Genomic DNA, 18,984 nt, shown 5'->3' with positions numbered 1-18,984 from the left:
CCCGTGTGCTTAACCCATGGGCTGAAACCACAAAGCAGCACACAAAACCAGCTTTTCCTTTAAAGGGGAGGGCTCTGGGAAGCCGTGAGACGCATTTTCCATTGGGTCACCCCTCGCCGCTTGGCAGTGTGAGCACAGCAGCCGTGCTCGGGGTTTGGGAGGCTCTGGGATAGCTGGGAGCAGGCTGCAGAGCCCAGAGTGCCTCCCCTCTGCCTGGCATGGGGCTGGGCACCCATCCTGGCACCCACGGGTCTCTCCTAAGGAGAGATTCAGGGATATGGGCATGGCTTTTCTCCTGAAAGCGAAGTGTGGGCATGAGGGGCATCTCCACAGCCGTCTGCGTGTGCTGTTCCCATCTCAGGATCTCCAGCAGAGCAGAGGGGACGTGTTCCAGTGTCCCCAAGGGACGTGGCAGGGACACTGTGAGCCTCATATTCCCCTCTGGTTTGTCTGTCCATCTGCTCTGCCTCACTGCAGTTTGCTGGTGCTCAGATTGTCCTGGATGGAAGGGCAGGAGAAAATTCAGACGGTTTTGGGGGCTGCTCTGCTTGTCCCTGTTGGGTATCAGAGCAGAGCCAGTCGCAGCTCCTCGATAAATACAACTGGTAAATCTATTAATTTTACAGCTCTAATTGATGTATTGCTGTAATTACCTTTTATAACAAGGCAATTAAACCCTATTAAAGATTATTAGCTAATTGAAACTCCTCCATGCACGCACCCCAAGCCCCTGGTGTGCACAGATTGGTGCATGGGGGGAACTGGGAGCCCTTTGCAGCTGGGTCTCGAGGTCAGGTGTGATGTGATGGGTCAGGATGCTGGGTGGGGAGATCATGGAATCACAGGCTTGCTTGGATTTAAAGGGACCTTAAAGCTCATCTCATTCCACCCCTGCCATGGGCAGGGACACCTTCCACTATCCCAGGTTGCTCCAAGCCCTGTCCAGCCTGGCCTTGGACACTTCCCATGATCCAGGGGCAGCCACATGCTCTGGATAACCTGTGCTGATGTTTCACCACACTCACAGGGAACAATTTCTTCCCGCCATCTCCTTCTTTTAAACCTTCTCTTTTCCAGTTTAAACCCAATCACCCTTCCCCATGTCCCATTGCTGCCTGTACCACCCCCTGTCTCTTCATTCTTGGTGTGTCACCCAGCCAGGGCTATCAGGGATCAGGATTGCTGCGTGCATCCAACCCAGGAATTTTCCACATGGACTGCAGGAGGAAACCTCCACAAATCACAAATCCACACAGCCTGCAGGAGGAAACCTCCAAAAATCACAAATCCACATGGACTGCAGGAGGAAACATCCACAAATCACAAATCCACATGGACTGCAGGAGGAAACATCCACAAATCACAAATCCACACAGCCTGCAGGAGGAAACATCCACAAATCACAAATCTACATTGATCTGGATTTCTGGGATCAGATGGGAAGAAATGTTGAGTCTGGGATCGTCTCCTCCTGGTAGTGAGGCAGATAGGGGTGTAAGGTTAAGGATGGGCCCTAAGGATGGGTTAGAAGGGGGAAAGCCCCACTTGGAGATGGGATTTGTCTGCCCTGGAAAGGAGAATTTGCCCTGTGCTGGGAGCAGGACAGAGGGGAATGCATTGGCTGGGGAGAGAATTTGGAAGGTGTCTGGGAGACAGGGGTGGCTCAGCCCTGCAAAAGCATGTGCCAAAAGCTGTGCAGTCTAAAAAGTGAACCCCAAAGAGCCTAAAAGACCTGGAAAGCCATCAGCAAAGCAGCCCCCAGGGACACTGCCTGACCCCACGGCTCATCCCTTCCTATGCCCCTCCAGTGCAGCAGCCAGGGATGGAGGGGTCCCTGAAGCTCCTCTTGTCCTCCCAGCTTCGTCACTGCCCTCACATTGTTTGTATTACAAAATTGTATCAATTACAGGCCCAAAACTGGGCTGGTTTTGGAGGCTAATTTCAATGGAAATGTGTTGAAATTCCAGGGATGTGGCTGCTCTCTGCCTTCTGAGTCATGTGAGACAGATGCAGCCTCTGCTGAGGGCCTCTCCTCACACCCCAGCTCCTGTCCCCAGTGCCTTGGCCCTCACTGTCCTCACTCTGCTGCATGTTCTGCACCCCGAGTTCCTCAGTGCCCACAGAACCTGGAGAGATCCACGGTGGTGGATCCTGGAGGAATCCACATTGGTGGATCCTGGAGAGATCGATGTTGGTGGATAATGGAGAAATCCAGATTGGTGGATAATGGAGAAATCCACATTGGTAGATCCTGGAGAAATCTATGTTGGTGGATAACGGAGAAACCCAGATTGGTGGATCCTGGAGGAATCCACATTGGAGCCCAGCACTGTGCCAGAGCCGTGGAGCACAGCCAGCCCTCCTGGCTCATCTGCTTTGAGTTCAGCCCTCCTGCCTTGCTCGGGAGCCAGTGACCAGCTCAGGGCTGTGCTAACTCCCTGTCCCTGTCCCTGGGGGTTGCTGGGGAAGGGCAGCAGCATCTCCATGGCCAGGAGAAGGGGGTTTGTGTGACCGTGTTCACAGGGGTGCAAGGATGAAGGAAGAGATGAGGATCTGACTCCGTGCTTCAGAAGGCTTGATTTATTATTTTATGATATATATTATATTAAAACTATACTAAAAGAATAGAAGAAAGGATTTCATCAGAAGGCTGGCTAAGAATAGGAAAAGAAAGAATAACAAATGCTTGTGTCCCAGACAAAGTCCGAGCCAGCTGACTGTGATTGGCCATTAATTAGAAACAACCACATGAGACCAATCACAGATCCACCTGTTGCATTCCACAGCAGCAGATAACCATTGTTTACATTTGTTCCTGAGGTCTTCCAGCTTCTCAGGAGGAAAAACCCTAAGGAAAGGATTTTTCACAAAAGATGTCTGTGGCAGGTTTGCAGAGGAGCAATGTGGGGACAGCACTGTCCCCCCGTCCCAGGAGTGAAGTCTGACCCTCCCGGGGGGATTTTCACTCCGGGTTTGCCAAGATCCCCTCGGGCTCTGGAGCCTGCAGGCTCCCCCAGGTGCCCCCTCGGTGCCAGCCCGAGGGACCCCTCAGGTTTGATACCCAGGCAGGGAAGGGTGGGTTGCTGAGGCGGGGGTCCCATCCACAGCAGAGGCTTTGCAGGGAGCATGAGGAGCCAGATCGGCCACAGGCTGAGCCAGTGACCCTTGGCTGCGATTTCCAGCTGTTGCCCAAGCCGGTCCCTTCCCGCCTTTACCCTGGATGCGCTTCCCACGTTAAGGCAAGGCAGTTGGTGACCCTGGCCACGCTCCAAGTCTGTGTCCTGGAGCGTGGATGCCCTGGAGGCAGGCGGGCACCTCCTGCCGAGAGAGCACCTGGGGCCAAAGCCAAACGCCCTTTGGCTGTCCCTCCTTCCCATCAAGGGTCGGGGTTTGAAGGAAAACAGCGCTGAGCCCGCCCTCCGCTCCGCTCTGCCCGCGGGGCACCATCCACCATCCCTGGGCACCGTCCCTGCTGCCATCCCTGCTGTGAAAAACGCCAATCGCTTGGTTTTAAAATTTTAAAAGTTTAATGGTAATAATAATATTATAAAAATAGTAATTAAAATATATTGTTAAAATATACTATAAATATAATATAGAAATTATATTACATTATAAATATATATTGTATAAATAATTATACATATATATAATATATGTATGTGTATATATAATGTATAAATAATTATACATTATAAATATTATTCTATATTATAAATATTATTAAAATATATTATAAAGATATTAAAAATATATTATACATAAATTCTATTATATTAAAAATATACTTTATATCATAAATAATGATATATTATAAATAATATTATATATTATAGATATTATTTAATATCTTATAAATATATTTCAAATATATTATATTATATTTTATTATATTTATATTACATTATATATTACATTATATATAATATATATAATATATATTATATTATATTATATTATATTATATTATATTATATTATATTATATTATATTATATTATATTATATATATTACATTATATATTATATATAATATATATTACATTATATTATATTATATTACATGACATTACATTATATTATATATATGATCTTAAATATATTAAGATATATTTTAAGATAAATATATTATCTTAAAAAATAATATAAAAATAGCAATACAATTAGAGCAATAATAATTTGGACAATTTGAATTAGGACAACATGAGACAATAGAGACAAAGAACATTTTTTGCAACCTAACACTATATTTAACACGCTACTTAAGAGAATTAATACGGCATTCATTTCTATAATATTCATTTTAATATTTACGAAAAGCCGACCATAACATGCATGCATTTTTCACACCTGCCCCATGGCCCTCTTTGCCTGTGTGTCCCCCCCAGGCACCAGGGATGGAGCTGTGCCCATGCGAGGGGGAAGGAAGGAAAGGCAGCCTGGGACAGGCAAGGAGGCAGGAAAGGAGGGATTTGTGCGGAACTGAGCAGAGGAATGGCGTGAAGGAGCGCAGAATCCCCCTGGAGAGGCAGGGAGATCAGCGCTGAGTGAAATAAACACTGAGCGGGTGGTGGCACAGCAATGCTGCAGCGCTCGGGGGGCTTCTCCAGGCAGAGAGAGAAGCCAGGGTGGGGAAGGGGCTGTAGCGAAGCCGGGGGAGCGAGAAGGAGGAGGAATCCCGACCCCCAACCCCTCCCCATGGCAGTGCCAGGGGGGCTGTGCCCAGCTGACCCCCTCCCTTTTCCCCTTTTCCCCTCCCGTCTTTGACGTGGCGCTGGGGAACTGTTGCTTTTCCAAAGTTTTCACCCTGCATTATTACCGGCTCCTTTCCCCAGCACGGAACTGTTGCTTTTTCAAAGTTTTCACCCTGCATTATTACCGGCTCCTTTCCCCAGCACGGAACTGTTGCTTTTTCAAAGTTTTCACCCTGGATTATCACCGGCTGCTTTCCCCATCCCTTTCCCCAGCGGCTGCCAGCGGGTTAATCATTGCCGGCCCGCGCACACGCGTGTGTGCCGTGTGTGCCCCGCGTGTTTGCGTGTGTTGCTCCGTTGCTGTGTGAGTCATTCCCAGCCCGCCCGGGGCTCTGCCGCCCTCCCTGAGCCGAAAAAGCAAATTGAGCTCGGATTGCGGCAGGGACGGGAGGAGCCGCGGCTCCGGGGGCGGCTGGGCTGGCGCTGCCCTTGACCTTGGACCCCTCTGCTCGCAGGGAATGCCTGGGGGAGGTGGTGCTTTGGGGCGCTCCGGTTCTCGCCGCTGTCCCCAGCTTCAAGGTGCAGCTGCCTTCCCATTTTTCCTTGCTGCAGAGCCCGGCTTTCCAAGCAGGAGGAAGCTGGATGCCCCCCAGGACCCCCACTCACCCCTCATTTCTAGGGTAGAAAAGGGTTGATTTTCCATTCCCGTTTCTCACACACGTTGTCTCCACAGCACAACGCACAAGGCAGCTGCCTTCCCATTTTTCCTTACCACAGAGCCCACCTTTCCAAGCAGGAGGAAGCTGGATCCCCCCAGGACCCCCACCCACCTCCTGTTATTTCTAGGGTTGATTTTCCATTCCCATTTCTCACGTACATTGACTCCACAACGCACAAGGCAGCTGCCTTCCCATTTTTCCTTGCTGCAGAGCCCAGATTTCCAAGCAGGAGGAAGCTGGATCCCCCCCTGGACCCCCACCCACCTCCCCTCATTTCTAGGGTGTAAAAGGGTTGATTTTGATTTTCCATTCCCATTTCTCACACACGGGAGGGTTTGGCTCCACAGCACAAGGCAGGGAAGGGGATGAAGTCCGAGTCTCTCTGGCAGCACTGGGAGTGCCGGAAGCGTTTGGCAGATGTGGAAATCACGAGTCTCAGCAGAGCTTCGAGGGAGACAGAGCTGGGAATCACCCCTGCTGGGAGCTGGAGATACTGGGAGAGGGGCTGAGTGCGACTGGAGAGGGCTGGGAGGCAGGAAAGCAGGAAACAGGGAATTGGGGTGGGGTGCTCACAAGTTGGGGAGCTACAAACTGGCACAGCTGGCACTGAGGAGAGCTGGGAAATGGGGAATGCCAGTGCTGGGAGAACTGGGCAAAACCAGTGCAGGGAAGCGGCTAAGTGAGTGGGGACATTCTTTGGTGCCCCAGAGCTCTTTGTGTGGGATGCCTCAGGATCAGGGGAACCCAGAACAGAGCGTTTTGGGGCTGTATTTGTGTCCCCGGACCCCAGAGTTTTAGGTACCGCGGGGTCCTGAATTCAGGGTGTGCCAGGACTCCCCACACCCTGGGGCCAGCTGCGGAGATGCTGCCTGCCCTGCCCTGTGGGACAGCAATGTCCTGGAGGTGCGCAGCCCAAGGGCAGCCCCTCTCAAGGTGCTCTTAATCTTTCAATCCAGCCTCTGTCGGGGGAATCGCCCCAGAAAAGCGTGCGCAAGGAGGTTTCCCCGAACCGCGTCCCCATATCCGCCCTCCCGAGTCCCCTTTACGCAGGGACATTTTCCCAGCCTCTCCTAAGGCAGGGCTGGGACTGATGGCGAGCTGTCCCCACCCAGGTTTTGGATAACTCCACCCGCCGCCTCTCAGCTCCTCCTCCCGGCGAACAGCCCAGCTGGGATATAAGCGAGTCGCTCGGAGCCAGCGGGGAGCTGCCGCGACAGCTGGCCGGGTGGCGTGGGGACATCGCGCCGCGACCTGAGCCGTGCCCTTCGCCTCCACTCCGCGCCCCGATGGCGACGCCTTCGCAAAAAAGGAGCACCCGCAGCGGGGCTGCGGGGACCCCCCTGTCCCCCACCCGCATCACGCGGCTGCAGGAGAAGGAGGATCTGCAGGAGCTCAATGACCGCCTGGCCGTGTACATCGACAAGGTGCGCTCGCTGGAGCTGGAGAACGCCGGCCTGAGGCTCCGCATCACCGAGTCCGAGGAGGTGGTGAGCCGGGAGGTGTCGGGCATCAAGGCTGCCTACGAGTCGGAGCTGGCGGATGCCCGCAAGACCTTGGATTCGGTGGCCAAGGAGAGGGCTCGGCTGCAGCTGGAGCTCAGCAAAGTGCGGGAGGAGCACAAGGAGCTGAAAGCGCGGTGAGTGCCCTGGGGATGGCGGGTGCTGCCGTCACGCTTGGCAGGGAGCCGGGAGGGAGGAAGGAGTGACCCGGAGAGAGGAAAAATGCGTGGCCTGGCCGGGCCTGGGGTGTCTGTGGTAGGGACCAAAAGAGGAGAGAAGCTGTCTCGTCATTCCTGCTCTCCTTCCAAGCGCCATCTTTGGCCGGGATGCCCTTGGAGCGGGGATTTGGGAGCGGAGCTGGGGTGCCTTGGGGCAGGGGCTGAGCAGACGTGTCCTGGGCCCCCGGTAGGGTCCACAAGCGCCGGGCTGGCGGCCCCTGTGCCTTCGTCATGCTGGAGCTATTCCTAAACACGCTCCGGCACAGCCCTGGAAGCGGTGCCAGCCAGCTGGCTCTGTCCTGCCTACGGATTTCTCTTGCTCGTCCCATTTTCCTTTGCTGTCTTTGGCACCGGTTAAAGAACCTGCTCCGGGTTTTTGTTTGCCTTAACCCTCCCTGCGCCAAGCTGCTCCCACTCTGTGGGGTCCCTGGTTTTTGGGGGGGGGAAGAAATACGCGGGCAGCGCTCGTGTCCCCCTCCCAGCAGCTGTCACCGGGCGATGCGCTCCCGTCGAGGCTCGAATTCCTCCGGGCTCGTTTCTTTCCCTCCCTGGGGCAGAAATGCCCCCTCGTGGACCCCTGCCTGCTGCCACCCTGCCCTGCTCGGGGCTGTCCCCGAGGTCCCCTGAGGACGCGGGGCTCCCTGGCCGATGTCGCTGCTGGCCAAGCAGGGCTGGCACCGGGCTTCCCCCGGGCTCTGCCAGCCTGTGCGGTGTCGGGACATGTCGCTGTGGCGCTCGGTTCCCCGAATGCCGCTCCTTTCCGTCATCACCTTTGGCTCGCAGCCGCGTTCGGGCTGGGCAGTGGCGGGACAGCCCCCTCTCATTCCGTTTGATCTTTTGCCTCTTATTCTGGGCTCCTCGTTTTGAGCCTGTACAGAATGAGGCTAAAATTAACTTCCTTAGCAGATGCCATAAATATTCTACCTGGGAGGGAGGGACTGTGCTGCCTGTTGGAGCTGTGCGCGTTTATATTTAGCTTTCGATTTCCCGTGCGCCGCTGCAGCTTCGTCCTCGGATAAAGGCGGTTTGCAGATCCCTGTTCCCGGATCCCGAGGATCCGGATGCTGCTCAGAGGAGGAGCTGAGCTGTCTGAAGGCTTTTTTTCTGCCTTATGCAAACCCAGAACTATCTTGGCCACGATCTTTCGAGGGCTGGAAAAAATGCCCGGCCCGCAGCCGCGGCTGGAGGGGAGCTGGAAACGGATGAGGAATTTTTCCCTGCGCTCCTGGAGCTGCTGTGCTTGTTCATGGGCGCTGATAAATCCTCTGAAAGAGTGCTGTGACTCGAGGGGGTTCCCGGAGAGCGGCTTGTGCTCGAGCAATGGGTTTCGGGGGGCCAGGGGTGTTTCCAGGGGTGTTTCTGTGTTGAGTCATCTCTGAGTCACGGCACAGCGGAGATGCGGGGGAAGCCGCTGCTGTTCATTCCTGCCTCTGCTTTGTCCTGTTCTTAGGGCGCGGTGTGAGGGCTGCTCTGAACCCCAAAACCTTTACAAGGAGGCTGCAGCTCCTCCTGTGTCCCTGGGCACCTGCCCGGTGTGCCGGGGCTGCTCTGAACCCCAAAACCTTTACAAGGAGGCTGCAGCTCATTTTGTGTCCCTGGGCACCTGCCCGGTGTGCCGGGGCTGCTCTGAACCCCAAAACCCTTTCAAGGAGGCTGCAGCTCATTTTGTGTCCCTGGGCACCTGCTCTGTGTGCCAGGGCTGCTCTGAACCCCAAAACCTTTACAAGGAGGCTGCAGCTCATTTTGTGTCCCTGGGCACCTGCCCGGTGTGCCGGGGCTGCTCTGAACCCCAAAACCTTTACAAGGAGGCTGCAGCTCTTTTTGTGTCCCTGGGCACCTGCTCGATGTGCCAGGGCTGCTCTGAACCCCAGAACCTTTACAAGGAGGCTGCAGCTCATTTTGTGTCCCTGGGCACCTGCTGGGTGTGCCAGGGCTGCTCTGAACCCCAAAACCTTTACAAGGAGGCTGCAGCTCCTCCTGTGTCCCTGGGCACCTGCTCTGTGTGCCAGGGCTGCTCTGAACCCCAAAACCTTTACAAGGAGGCTGCAGCTCATTTTGTGTCCCTGAGCACCTGCCCGGTGTGCCAGGGCTGCTCAGAGAGCAGCACAATCGGCTGCCGAGCTGCGATGCTCACTTTGATGGGGTGCCCCGAATTTTTGGGGCATGAGGGAACAAGCCCAGCCCCGCGGAGGGGTCAGAGTTGTTGGTGGCATCAGGATGGCCCCGTTCTGACGCCGTTCTCCTCCCTGCCATCCGCTTGGGCAGGGACGTGCCCGCTCTGCCGGCTCTCCCCGCCCATCCCGAGCACTCGTGTCAGCCCTGGGGCCCTTTCGCTGTCCTTGACTTTGGCTAATGAGTAACTGGCGGCCCTCTGCGCCCCTCGGCGTGCCCGTCAGCCCCGGCGAAGCGCGGGTATCTCCGGCAGGGCAGGCGCCCGGGGCTGCCTTATCAGCGGCCGCAGCATCGCCGCTGCCTGCCGCAGGGGTTGTCTCGGCAGCACAGAGGGAGGGTGGGGGGCCGGGATGCCAGGGCACGATGTGACACGGCCCGGGGTGCTGGGTGCTCTGTCTGGGGTGGGGAAAGAGCTGCTGGCGGCAGGGGGACGGGCTGCGCTAGCACAGACCAGTCCGACCAGTAGCAGTGGGTGGAGGAGGGTCTGAGAGGAGCTGGGCTGCCTCCCCTCTGCTCCTGGCCAGCTGAGCTTCTCTCGGGAAAGTTTCCAGTGGGATCTTCCCACTGCCAGTGGCGATCCAGGAGGGGTTCCCCAAAGTGCCCACCTGGCTCTTGGCACAGGGACCCTCAGCAGCCTGGTTCTGCTGGTGCCCCAGGACAAGGGACCCCTCTGGGCACTCCTGCCTGTGAGTGTCCCCAGCTCTGCATGGCCTCTGGCTGTGCTGTAGCCACGATTCAGGCGAGGCAGAGGGTGTGGGGACGGTGCCTGGTGACTCAGGGGTGCTGGCAACGCCGGCATCATCCCCTCCCAGGCCATGGTAAGAGACAGGAATAGTCTGAAATGCCCCATTCCTGATGTCCTCAAGCTTCTGTCCCCTCCTTGGAGGGCCTGGATTCCAGCATGGCACCTCCATGGAGCTGGAGAGATGCTCTGGGAGACCTCCATGGGCACCTCCATGGGGCTGGAGAGCTGCTCTCTGCTGGCTCCTGCCCATTTCTCCCTCTCCTTAAGCTGCCTTCTGACTCACAGGATGAACAGAGCCACAGCCCTTGCCTTGCCCCATGGGAGTTCATCCCATCCCATCCCATCCCATCCCATCCCATCCCATCCCATCCCATCCCATCCCATCCCATCCCATCCCATCCCATCCCATCCCATCCCATCCCATCCCATGCCACAGTGCAAGCCCCAGCCTGGGGACACAGGGGGTGTAGAATACAGCCCTTGGCACCCTCGATGCCAGGAGAAACCCCTGAGGAATTCAGTGTTCAGGGTGAGGAGTGACCATGTGGTGGGCACACCGTGACCAGCTCCCCTCTGCAGGCAGGAACCAGCCCTCGTTAGCAGCACCCTGATGAGCAATGCCTTCCTGAATTGCAGCCCCTAACCTGATTAAGGCATTGCCTTGGCAGAGCCTCTTCCTCCTCCCCGGCTCTAATGAGGACAAATCTCCTTTTTCCCAAACGTTGTTGTGGAGGGGGAAGCTCATCCAAGGGCAGAGCCACTGGGGTGCCAGGAGGAGAACCCCACAAACCTTCCCCAGCCCAAGGGGGTTTTGCCCCTTGCTTTGTGACCCTGCAGGCAGGAGCAGGTAAATAAAACCTGTTCAATTGAAAAAAAAGGGAGGAAAAAGAATTAAAGCTCAGTGCTGCTGGTGGGGAGAGGAGGGGGCCGTGCCCTTCCTTCAGCAGCAATGAGCCTGTGCTGGAACATTTTGCGTGGGGTGAAACCTCAGGCTCCTGGGTTTCTCCCCCCGTCTGCCTCATGGGATCCCTGCCAGGGAGGGAATGCTTTGGCTGGGAGGAGGCTTTGCCCTTTCTGAGCAAACAAAGAGCAGCTTGTGCAGCTGGGGATGCTTTGGGGGGAGTCATCAGCGCAGGGCTGGGCTGATCCAGACCTCCGTGGCCCTCTGGGACCCTCTTGAGCACGCCAGCCCCCCCCTGAATCTGCAGCCCTGGGTGTCCCCTGACATGTGCAGCCAGCAGCTGAGGGTGGCTGGGCATGCTGGCCCTCCTGGCACGCTGCAGGGCTCTGTGGCAAAACGTTTCTTCCAGGAGAAGGTTTTCATTAGCTGTTCCCAGTGGAGAGGGATTCTTGCCTGTGCGAACATCCAGCCCCTCTTTTTCCAAGAAAAAACGTGTGGCAGAGAAACGTGCTCCAGCAGTTTTGGTTTGTGACCTGGCTCCCACTGCTGTTTGCCAGTGTCACAGCTCATCCCCTCACCTTTCCCAGGGAATGAGGGGGGTTAGGGGAAACCCTGTTGTCTCATATGTATTTAGGATGAAAGGATGCACTCTGGAAAATTAAGAACCTTTTCTTTGGAGCTGGGGATTAAAGAGAAATGATTGCCAGGAGAGTCAGGGCTGTGTTTGCTGTGGGAAGGGATCCATCCCAGCCTGCCTGGTCTCACATGCTGCCACGAGTGTTTTTTCAGCCTTGCACGTGCCACTTGACTTGTCTGAGTCCCATTAACACTCAAACTCCAGAGAACGGGGAGTTCCCTGTGGGGTGCTCAGGGAGGCAGACAGAGAAGGTGACACAGCTAGGGTGGGACATGTGGGACGGCTGCCAGCTCCTTATTCTGCTGAATTCATGCCCTTTGGGAGGGGTAGCTTCCTTTTGTGCTGCTGGCAGCCAGGAAAGGAGGAAGTCACCAGAGTTCTCCCTCTGCTCCTGGCCAAAATTAGAGCTGTGGTGGAGGATTCCCCAGGAAGCGTCAGCCCAGTGGGCTCAGGGAGAGCTGGGAATCACCTCCCACTGCCCTGCCACTGGGCTGCATTACCTGTTTCACCATCCTGCTCCTCTCTGTGAGCTTGTTTGCTGAGCCTGTTCCTTTGTGACCAGCTCAGCACGTTCCCAGACAGCTGAGGCTGTGTTAAACCTGTCCCTGCTGACAGCTGCCGTCGCACAGCGTGGTGTCAGGCCTGGGTGCCCACCTGCCCCTGCTGCCTTCCCCTGAATGTCCCCAGTGTGATGCTGAACAACTGTGGGGGCTGGCGTGGTCCCCCAGCCCTGCCTGGTGCAGGGGCAGCTGCAGCCCTGACTGCAGGAGCCTCTCTGTGACAGCCAGAATCTCAGCTACCCTCAGCGATGGGGCAGCCGCAGCTTCTCTGAGCAATGCCAGGGCCTCACCACCCTCACAGGGAGGAGTTTCTTCCCAATACCTTGTCTAAATTGTCCTCTCACTTTAAAGCCACTCTGCTTCGCCCAGCCACTCCACAACCTTGATAAGAGTATAATAAAATCCCCACGTTTTTCCTTGTTCCTGTACGTGAAGGATGTCTGAGCATGTCCACGAGCCATGGTGTGAAATCCAGGGCTGTGTGGGTGCTGGGGAAAGCCAAAGGGTGTGGAAGTTGGTTAATGAGGTGCAATGAGCTCAGCCCACAGAGACACCACAAAACCCAGCTGGGGTTGGGACGCCTCTGCTCCTGGTGAGGCTGAGTCAACATTTCACATTCTCTGTCATAAAGCAATTACCATTTCCAGTGAAGGTGAAGGTGCCCTTGGCTTGGGGTGTCCCCCAGGCTGCAGCCAACGCTCAATTCCTGCCTCCCGTGGTTGGCAGAGCTGGGAATTGCAGCAACAGCAGGGACAAAGCTCCCCAGCACACAGGGTGGGAGCTGCCCTGCCTGTACTGAACCTGCTTTAATTATGGGGTGGCACCTTGCTGGTGGTGGTGCTGCAGAGAGGTGGCAGAGCCAGCTAGGAACAAACATGGGCTGTCCTGAAGCTCTAGAATAACAAACATGGGATCTCCTGAGGCTCTAGAATAACATGGGCTCTCCTGGAGCTCTAGAGTAACAAATATGGGCTCTCCTGAAGCTGCTCAATAACAAGCATGGGCTCTCCTGAAGCTCTAAAATAACAGACATGGGATCTCCTGAGGCTGTAGAACACCATGGGCTCTCCTGAAGCTCTAGAGTAACAAACTTGGGCTCTCCTGAAGCTGCTCAATAGCAAACATGGGCTGTCCTGAAGGTCTAGAATAACAGACATGGGCTCTCCTGAAGCTCTAGAATAACAAACATGGGCTCTCCTGAAGTTCAAGAATAACAAACATGGGCTCTCCTGAAGCTCTAGAATAACAGACATGGGATCTCCTGAGGCTCTAGAATAACATGGGCTCTCCTGAAGCTCTAGAATAACAAACATGGGCTCTCCTGAAGGTGCTCAATAGCAAACATGGCTCTCCTGAAGGTCTAGAATAACAAACATGGGCTCTCCTGAGGCTCTAGAATAACATGGGCTCTCCTGAAGCTGCTGAATAACAAACATGGGCTCTCCTGAAGGTCTAGAATAACAAACAGGGGCTGTCCTGAAGCTCTAGAGTAACAAACATGGGCTCTCTTGAAGGTCTAGAATAACAAACATGGCTCTCCTGAAGTTCAAGAATAACAAACATGGGCTCTCCTGAAGCTCTAGAGTAACAAACATGGGCTCTCCTGAAGGTCTAGAATAACAAACACGGGCTCTCCTGAAGCTGCTCAATAGCAAACATGGGCTCTCCTGCTGCATTTTCCTGTCGGAGCTGTGAGTGGCTCAGAAGCACCTCTGTAGGAGCAAGGTTCTGATAGCAGAGGTCTCTCCTCCCTCTTGCACAAAAGCCACCTCCAGGCACTCACTCTGGCTGCTGCTTTGCACACACACACGTCCTCCTGTCCGTCCTCCTGCCGCCCAGTCCAGTGCCACCACCCTGGTCAGGCACAGCTTGGCATCACCACGCCGTGGTGTTCAACTGGAGCCAAGAACTTTCACTTTCTGGTGGTTATTTATTAACAGCTTACCGACACAGTTTCTCCCTAAAACCCCCTGTGAGTCACACGAGCCCAAACAAACATCCAAGCCGTTGGCGTGGGGGTGCAAAGTGGGCTGCAAAAAGGGCTGGGAGCCCAAAGGAAGCTCCCAAAGGAAGTCATTCCCATGGGCACGGAGGGGTGGCCAGCTGGCAGTGCCCTCTTTCCACAGCAGAGCTGCCTCATCCCTGGGATCCTCTCCATCCATCCCTGGATCATCTCCATCCATCCCTGGGATCCTCTCCATCCATCCCTGGATCATCTCCATCCATCCCTGGGATCCTTTCTATCCATCCCTGGGACCCTCTCCATCCATCCATCCATCCATCCATCCATCCATCCATCCATCCATCCATCCATCCATCATCCATCCATCCATCCATCCACCCATCCATCCACCCATCCATCCATCCATCCATCCATCCATCCATCCATCCATCATCCATCCATCCATCCATCCATCCATCCCTTGGATCATTTCCATCCATCCCTGGGATCATTTCTATCCATCCCTGGGACCCTCTCCATCCATCCATCCATCCATCCATCCATCCATCCATCCATCCATCATCCATCCATCCATCCATCCATCCATCCATCCATCCATCCATCATCCATCCATCCATCCATCCATCCATCCATCCATCCATCCATCCATCCATCCATCCATCCCTTGGATCATTTCCATCCATCCCTGGGATCATTTCTATCCATCCCTGGGACCCTCTCCATCCATCCATCCATCCATCCATCCATCCATCCATCCATCCATCCATCCATCCATCCATCCCTGGGATCATTTCCATGCCTTGGATCCTCTCCCTGCTCTGTAGCACCAAACTCTGACCACACACAGCACCCCTCTGCTTTTACCCCTCCCATCTCTTCCTCTCACTGATCCCAATCAACACTAAACGATTTTTAATCACAGCCAAGAGCTCAGGATAAAACCTCAGGCAATGCAAGAATTTTGAGTGAGGAAGAGAAATAAAAAAAACTGGCTTCCAAACTGCCTTTTGTAACAACTCTGACTGAGGAAAAGGAGAGAAAATAATTGTACAGCTTCCCCCAGATATCAGAAGCTGCTTCTTGACCTGATGCAAATCATTTTTCAATCCTACAAAGCCCCAGGAGCACACCCTGGTCCCACTGCCCATCTCCCCCTGCAATTAACACTTTTGATTCCACCCAGACAGAGCTGGATGAGAATCGACTCCTCTCATTTCCAGTCTTCACTGATATTCCATTTGTCATGGCCCCTCTGTGAAGAGCTGTGTGCCCTCCATCACAGCCCGTGCCAGAGCAGAGCAGGGAGGTGACTCATGCCCAGCCTGTGGCTCTGGGCTGTGCTTTGGGGCCCCCCCTGCCCTGCTGTGCCCCTTCCTTCCTTCCTGGCACCATGGCACACAGTCCAGCAGCACCCTGGGCTGCCAGGATGCTCCTCTGCCAGACACCAGGCTAGACTGGGACAAACTGGGGAGGTTTCCAAGCTGAGTCTCTGTGTTGGGAGCTCTAGGGGGAATGGGAGCACTGAGGAGAGCAGCCTCAGCCCTGGGCATTGTGTTTTGCTCTTTGGGTGGGTACCAGGATCCCCTTTCAAGGCAGAGATGCTGCTTTGTGCCACCCAGCCTCAGCTCTGCAGTTCCAGGGCAAACAAACCAGACTGGGGTGGGTTTGGGTGGTGGGTGTGTATTGGAACACCAGTTCCAATATTCCCAGTTAGATTGTGCCTGGGCCAGTCTGACCCTCGCTGCTGGGCCAAAGGCAGCAACTGCGGTGTATCACCCCAGAGATACCTTGGCTTGCTGGTGGTTGCAGCTGGGCACTGAACAAGTCCAGGCTTGTTAGGAACCCCGTTTACCTCAGGAGGAATGGCTTCAGGCGATGGTGAAGAGAAAAAGGAGAGGATTCTGCTGGAGGGTTTAATGTCCAGAGGTTTATTCCATGGTTACAGAGGTCTGAACGTGAGCAACTGCTCCAACAGAATTTGGCCGCATGGTCTGATCACCTTTATAAGCTCAGGGACAGGGGGAGGGGAGGTACAGGTGAGCCACCAACCAGGTGAGAGGGGCAGGGTCTCAGGGGAAGGTGACACCCAGACAGGCCAATGACCCCTGGGCATAGGGGCATCCTTTGAACTTGACCAAGCACACGACGCCTTGCTGGAATGTTCAGCCTGATTGACAGGACTCACTCAGCATGGGGGCAAGGGGGAAGGGAGAGAGGTATAGGCACACCTGGGGAAGTGACCTGGAAGGCCAAAATGGGACATTACAGCACACCACAACAGGTGTGTGAGGCTGGAGCATCTCATAGTGCTTCTGTTCACAGGCAGCTCTGTGCAAGCACCAGCTGGGGCTGAATTCTGCTTTCTAGGGATGCCACAAGTGCAGCCCTTGCTGTGGGGAAGTGCTGATTTCCTGCCCACGTGCCACGCAGGTCTGGGCTCTGTCCCTGCAGGGAAAGCGGGCAGAGGTGTGCTGGCAGCACGTGGCACAGAGCACCAGGCACCTTGCTCGCTGCCCATCCCTGTGCTAAGCCACATTTTCCTGCTGGAATCCTGTCCCTGTCCGTCCCCAGAGCCACCCCAGCAGCAGCTGCAGCTCCCTGTGCCGGCAGTGACTCAACACTGTCACCGCCACATGCAAACAGACCTTGTGGGCAATGTAAACACCTTGTGTGCCTTTATCTGCTGCTGGAGCCAGCCTGGCAAACCCTTTTGTTCCCAGCAGTATGTGTGGCATCTGGAGCCAACAATCCCCTGCTTTGTTTCTTAAGCAAATGTTGCTGGCCAGAAGCTTTGCGTGCCCAGTTTATGAAAAACACAGTGAGTTCCTGCTGCTTCTGAGGAGAAAAAGGAGGCCTTGAACTCATCCTCTGTTTTACCTCTCTTGCCTCCTTTCTGCCCTGTCCCATCCTGCACAGGGCCCTGTTTCCATTGTGGCCTGTGTCCATTGTGGATCAGGATGCAGCAGGCACGGGGTGACATCCTCATCCTTCCCACTCCACTTTGGGCTCAGGAGCTGCAGAGGGAAGGGAGTTACAGCCACATCTGCACAGTGGCAGCATGTTTCCTTGCTGCTGGGGCTGTTTTACCTCTCTTGCCTCCTTTCTGCCCTGTCCCACCCTGCACAGGGCCCTGTTTCCATTGTGGATCAGGATGCAGCAGGCACAGGGTGACATCCTCATCCTTCCCACCCCACTTTGGGCTCAGGAGCTGCAGAGGGAAGGGAGTTACAGCCACATCTGCACAGTGGCAGCATGTTTCCTTGCTGCTGGGGCTGTTTTACCCCTCTTGGCTCCCTTCTGCCTTGTCCCAGCTTGCACAGGTTTCCATTGTGGATCAGGACGCAGCAGGTACAGAGCAACCTCCTCATCCTTCCCACCCCATTTTGGGCTCAGGAGCTTCACGTGTGAGCAGAGGGAAGGGATTTGTAGCCACATCTGCACGGTGGCAGCATGTTTCCTTGCTGCTGGGTCTCCTTTCTGCCTTGTCCCAGCTTGCTCAGGTTTCCACTGTGGATCAGGATGCAGCAGGCACAGAGCGACCTCCTCATCCTTCCCCATCCCTCTGGGCTCAGGAGCTGCACGTGTGAGCAGAGAGAAGGGGATTACAGCCACATTTGCACTAGTGGCAGCATGTTTCCTTGCTCCTGGGGCTGGGATTGCCTCTCTGGCATTGCATCCCTGCTGCACATCCTGGCTGTGTTGCCAGCTCCCAGCTAAACGCAAGTTTAGGGCTGTTTTCCCCCAGCGCTCCTGTCCCGAAGGCATGACTAACACGGTGACTCAGCTCCCTGTTTTTAACTGCCTTTGTGAGGCTCCCACCGTGCCCAATCTCCCAGGGAAACACCGGGAATCTCTGCTTTGTCCTCATCCTTTGAGGTGCTGGTTTATGGGTTTGGGATGTGTTGAAGTGAACGGAATGTTCTGGGGCTGCCATGGAGGGGCAACACTCAGAGCTGCTCTGGGTGATAAAAAACACCAAACCCACCACTTTCCCATTAAGTTTTAGCCCAGTTATTCAAAAGCTGGCTTGGAGTAAGATAGTCAAGGCTGGGCAAAACTCCTTCAATTCCATCCAGTCCAAAACTTAATTGTTAATTTGTTATTATTTAACACGTAATTTAACTATATTTATGGCACAAATCTGACTTGTTAAAATGGTGAATGTTCAGAGTAGTGGTGTAAAGACTTGGAATTTCCTACTTGCCTCCTCTTCCCAAAGGCTTTGGCTTTAGTCAGCAATAGACAGCACTGCAAACTGTTAGCAAATTCTGCATTGGGAAAAACGAGCTGACAACGCCCTCAAGCACATGGTGGGGTTTCTGGGGTGTCCTGTGCAGGAGTTGAAATCTGTGATCCTTGTGGGTCCCTTCCAACTCAGGACATTCCGTGATCTCAAAGCTTTTTTTTTCTCCTGTCTCTCCTACTGCAATCTTCCCTTCAGAAGGAGCAAGAATTGAATTGAGCAGCATGGAAGGTGGTGTATTGACATATTTGAGTTGTGTCTAAAAAAAATTCATTTCCCAGCTCAATTCCAAAAATTTTAGCAACTTTCTTCTTCTTGATATGGGGTATTATTGCTTTAATCTATATTTAATATGATTCAATCCCAGACCATCAAGTCTTTTTAATTTAAATTGGTCTTTTAGCTCACCCAATTCAATATTTCATGGGAAGCTGGGAAAAGGCAGGGTGGCATGTTTGGAATGGATGGGTTTGGGTTGTGCTGAGCCTGGGCTGCAGTGGGGTTGGCCAATGTTTGGTCTTCTGAGGAGTTGAGATATTCAGGTTTATAAAGACATAAAATCATATAATAATTAAAAATAATATAGTAATAATAGGTCAGGTTCATAAAGACATAAAATCATATAATAATTTAG

At 54.1% G+C, this 18,984-nt stretch overlaps 1 protein-coding gene across 1 annotated transcript in view; it reads left to right on the top strand.

Annotated features, from left to right (window-relative positions):
• Nucleotides 1-6,588: 6,588 nt before the first annotated feature.
• The window catches only part of LMNA (lamin A/C), a 33,511-nt gene continuing 21,115 nt past the window's right edge, over nt 6,589-18,984 (top strand). The window contains exon 1 of the mRNA XM_058042712.1: nt 6,589-7,048. Coding sequence (XP_057898695.1) covers nt 6,699-7,048 — 350 coding nt within the window. The 5' untranslated portion in view covers nt 6,589-6,698. The remainder of the gene's footprint in view (nt 7,049-18,984) is intronic.

This window comes from Melospiza georgiana, chromosome 33 (genome assembly GCF_028018845.1).
Source record: "Melospiza georgiana isolate bMelGeo1 chromosome 33, bMelGeo1.pri, whole genome shotgun sequence".
Lineage (NCBI taxonomy): Eukaryota > Metazoa > Chordata > Aves > Passeriformes > Passerellidae > Melospiza > Melospiza georgiana.
This window is presented reverse-complemented; position numbering and strand designations above follow the sequence as displayed.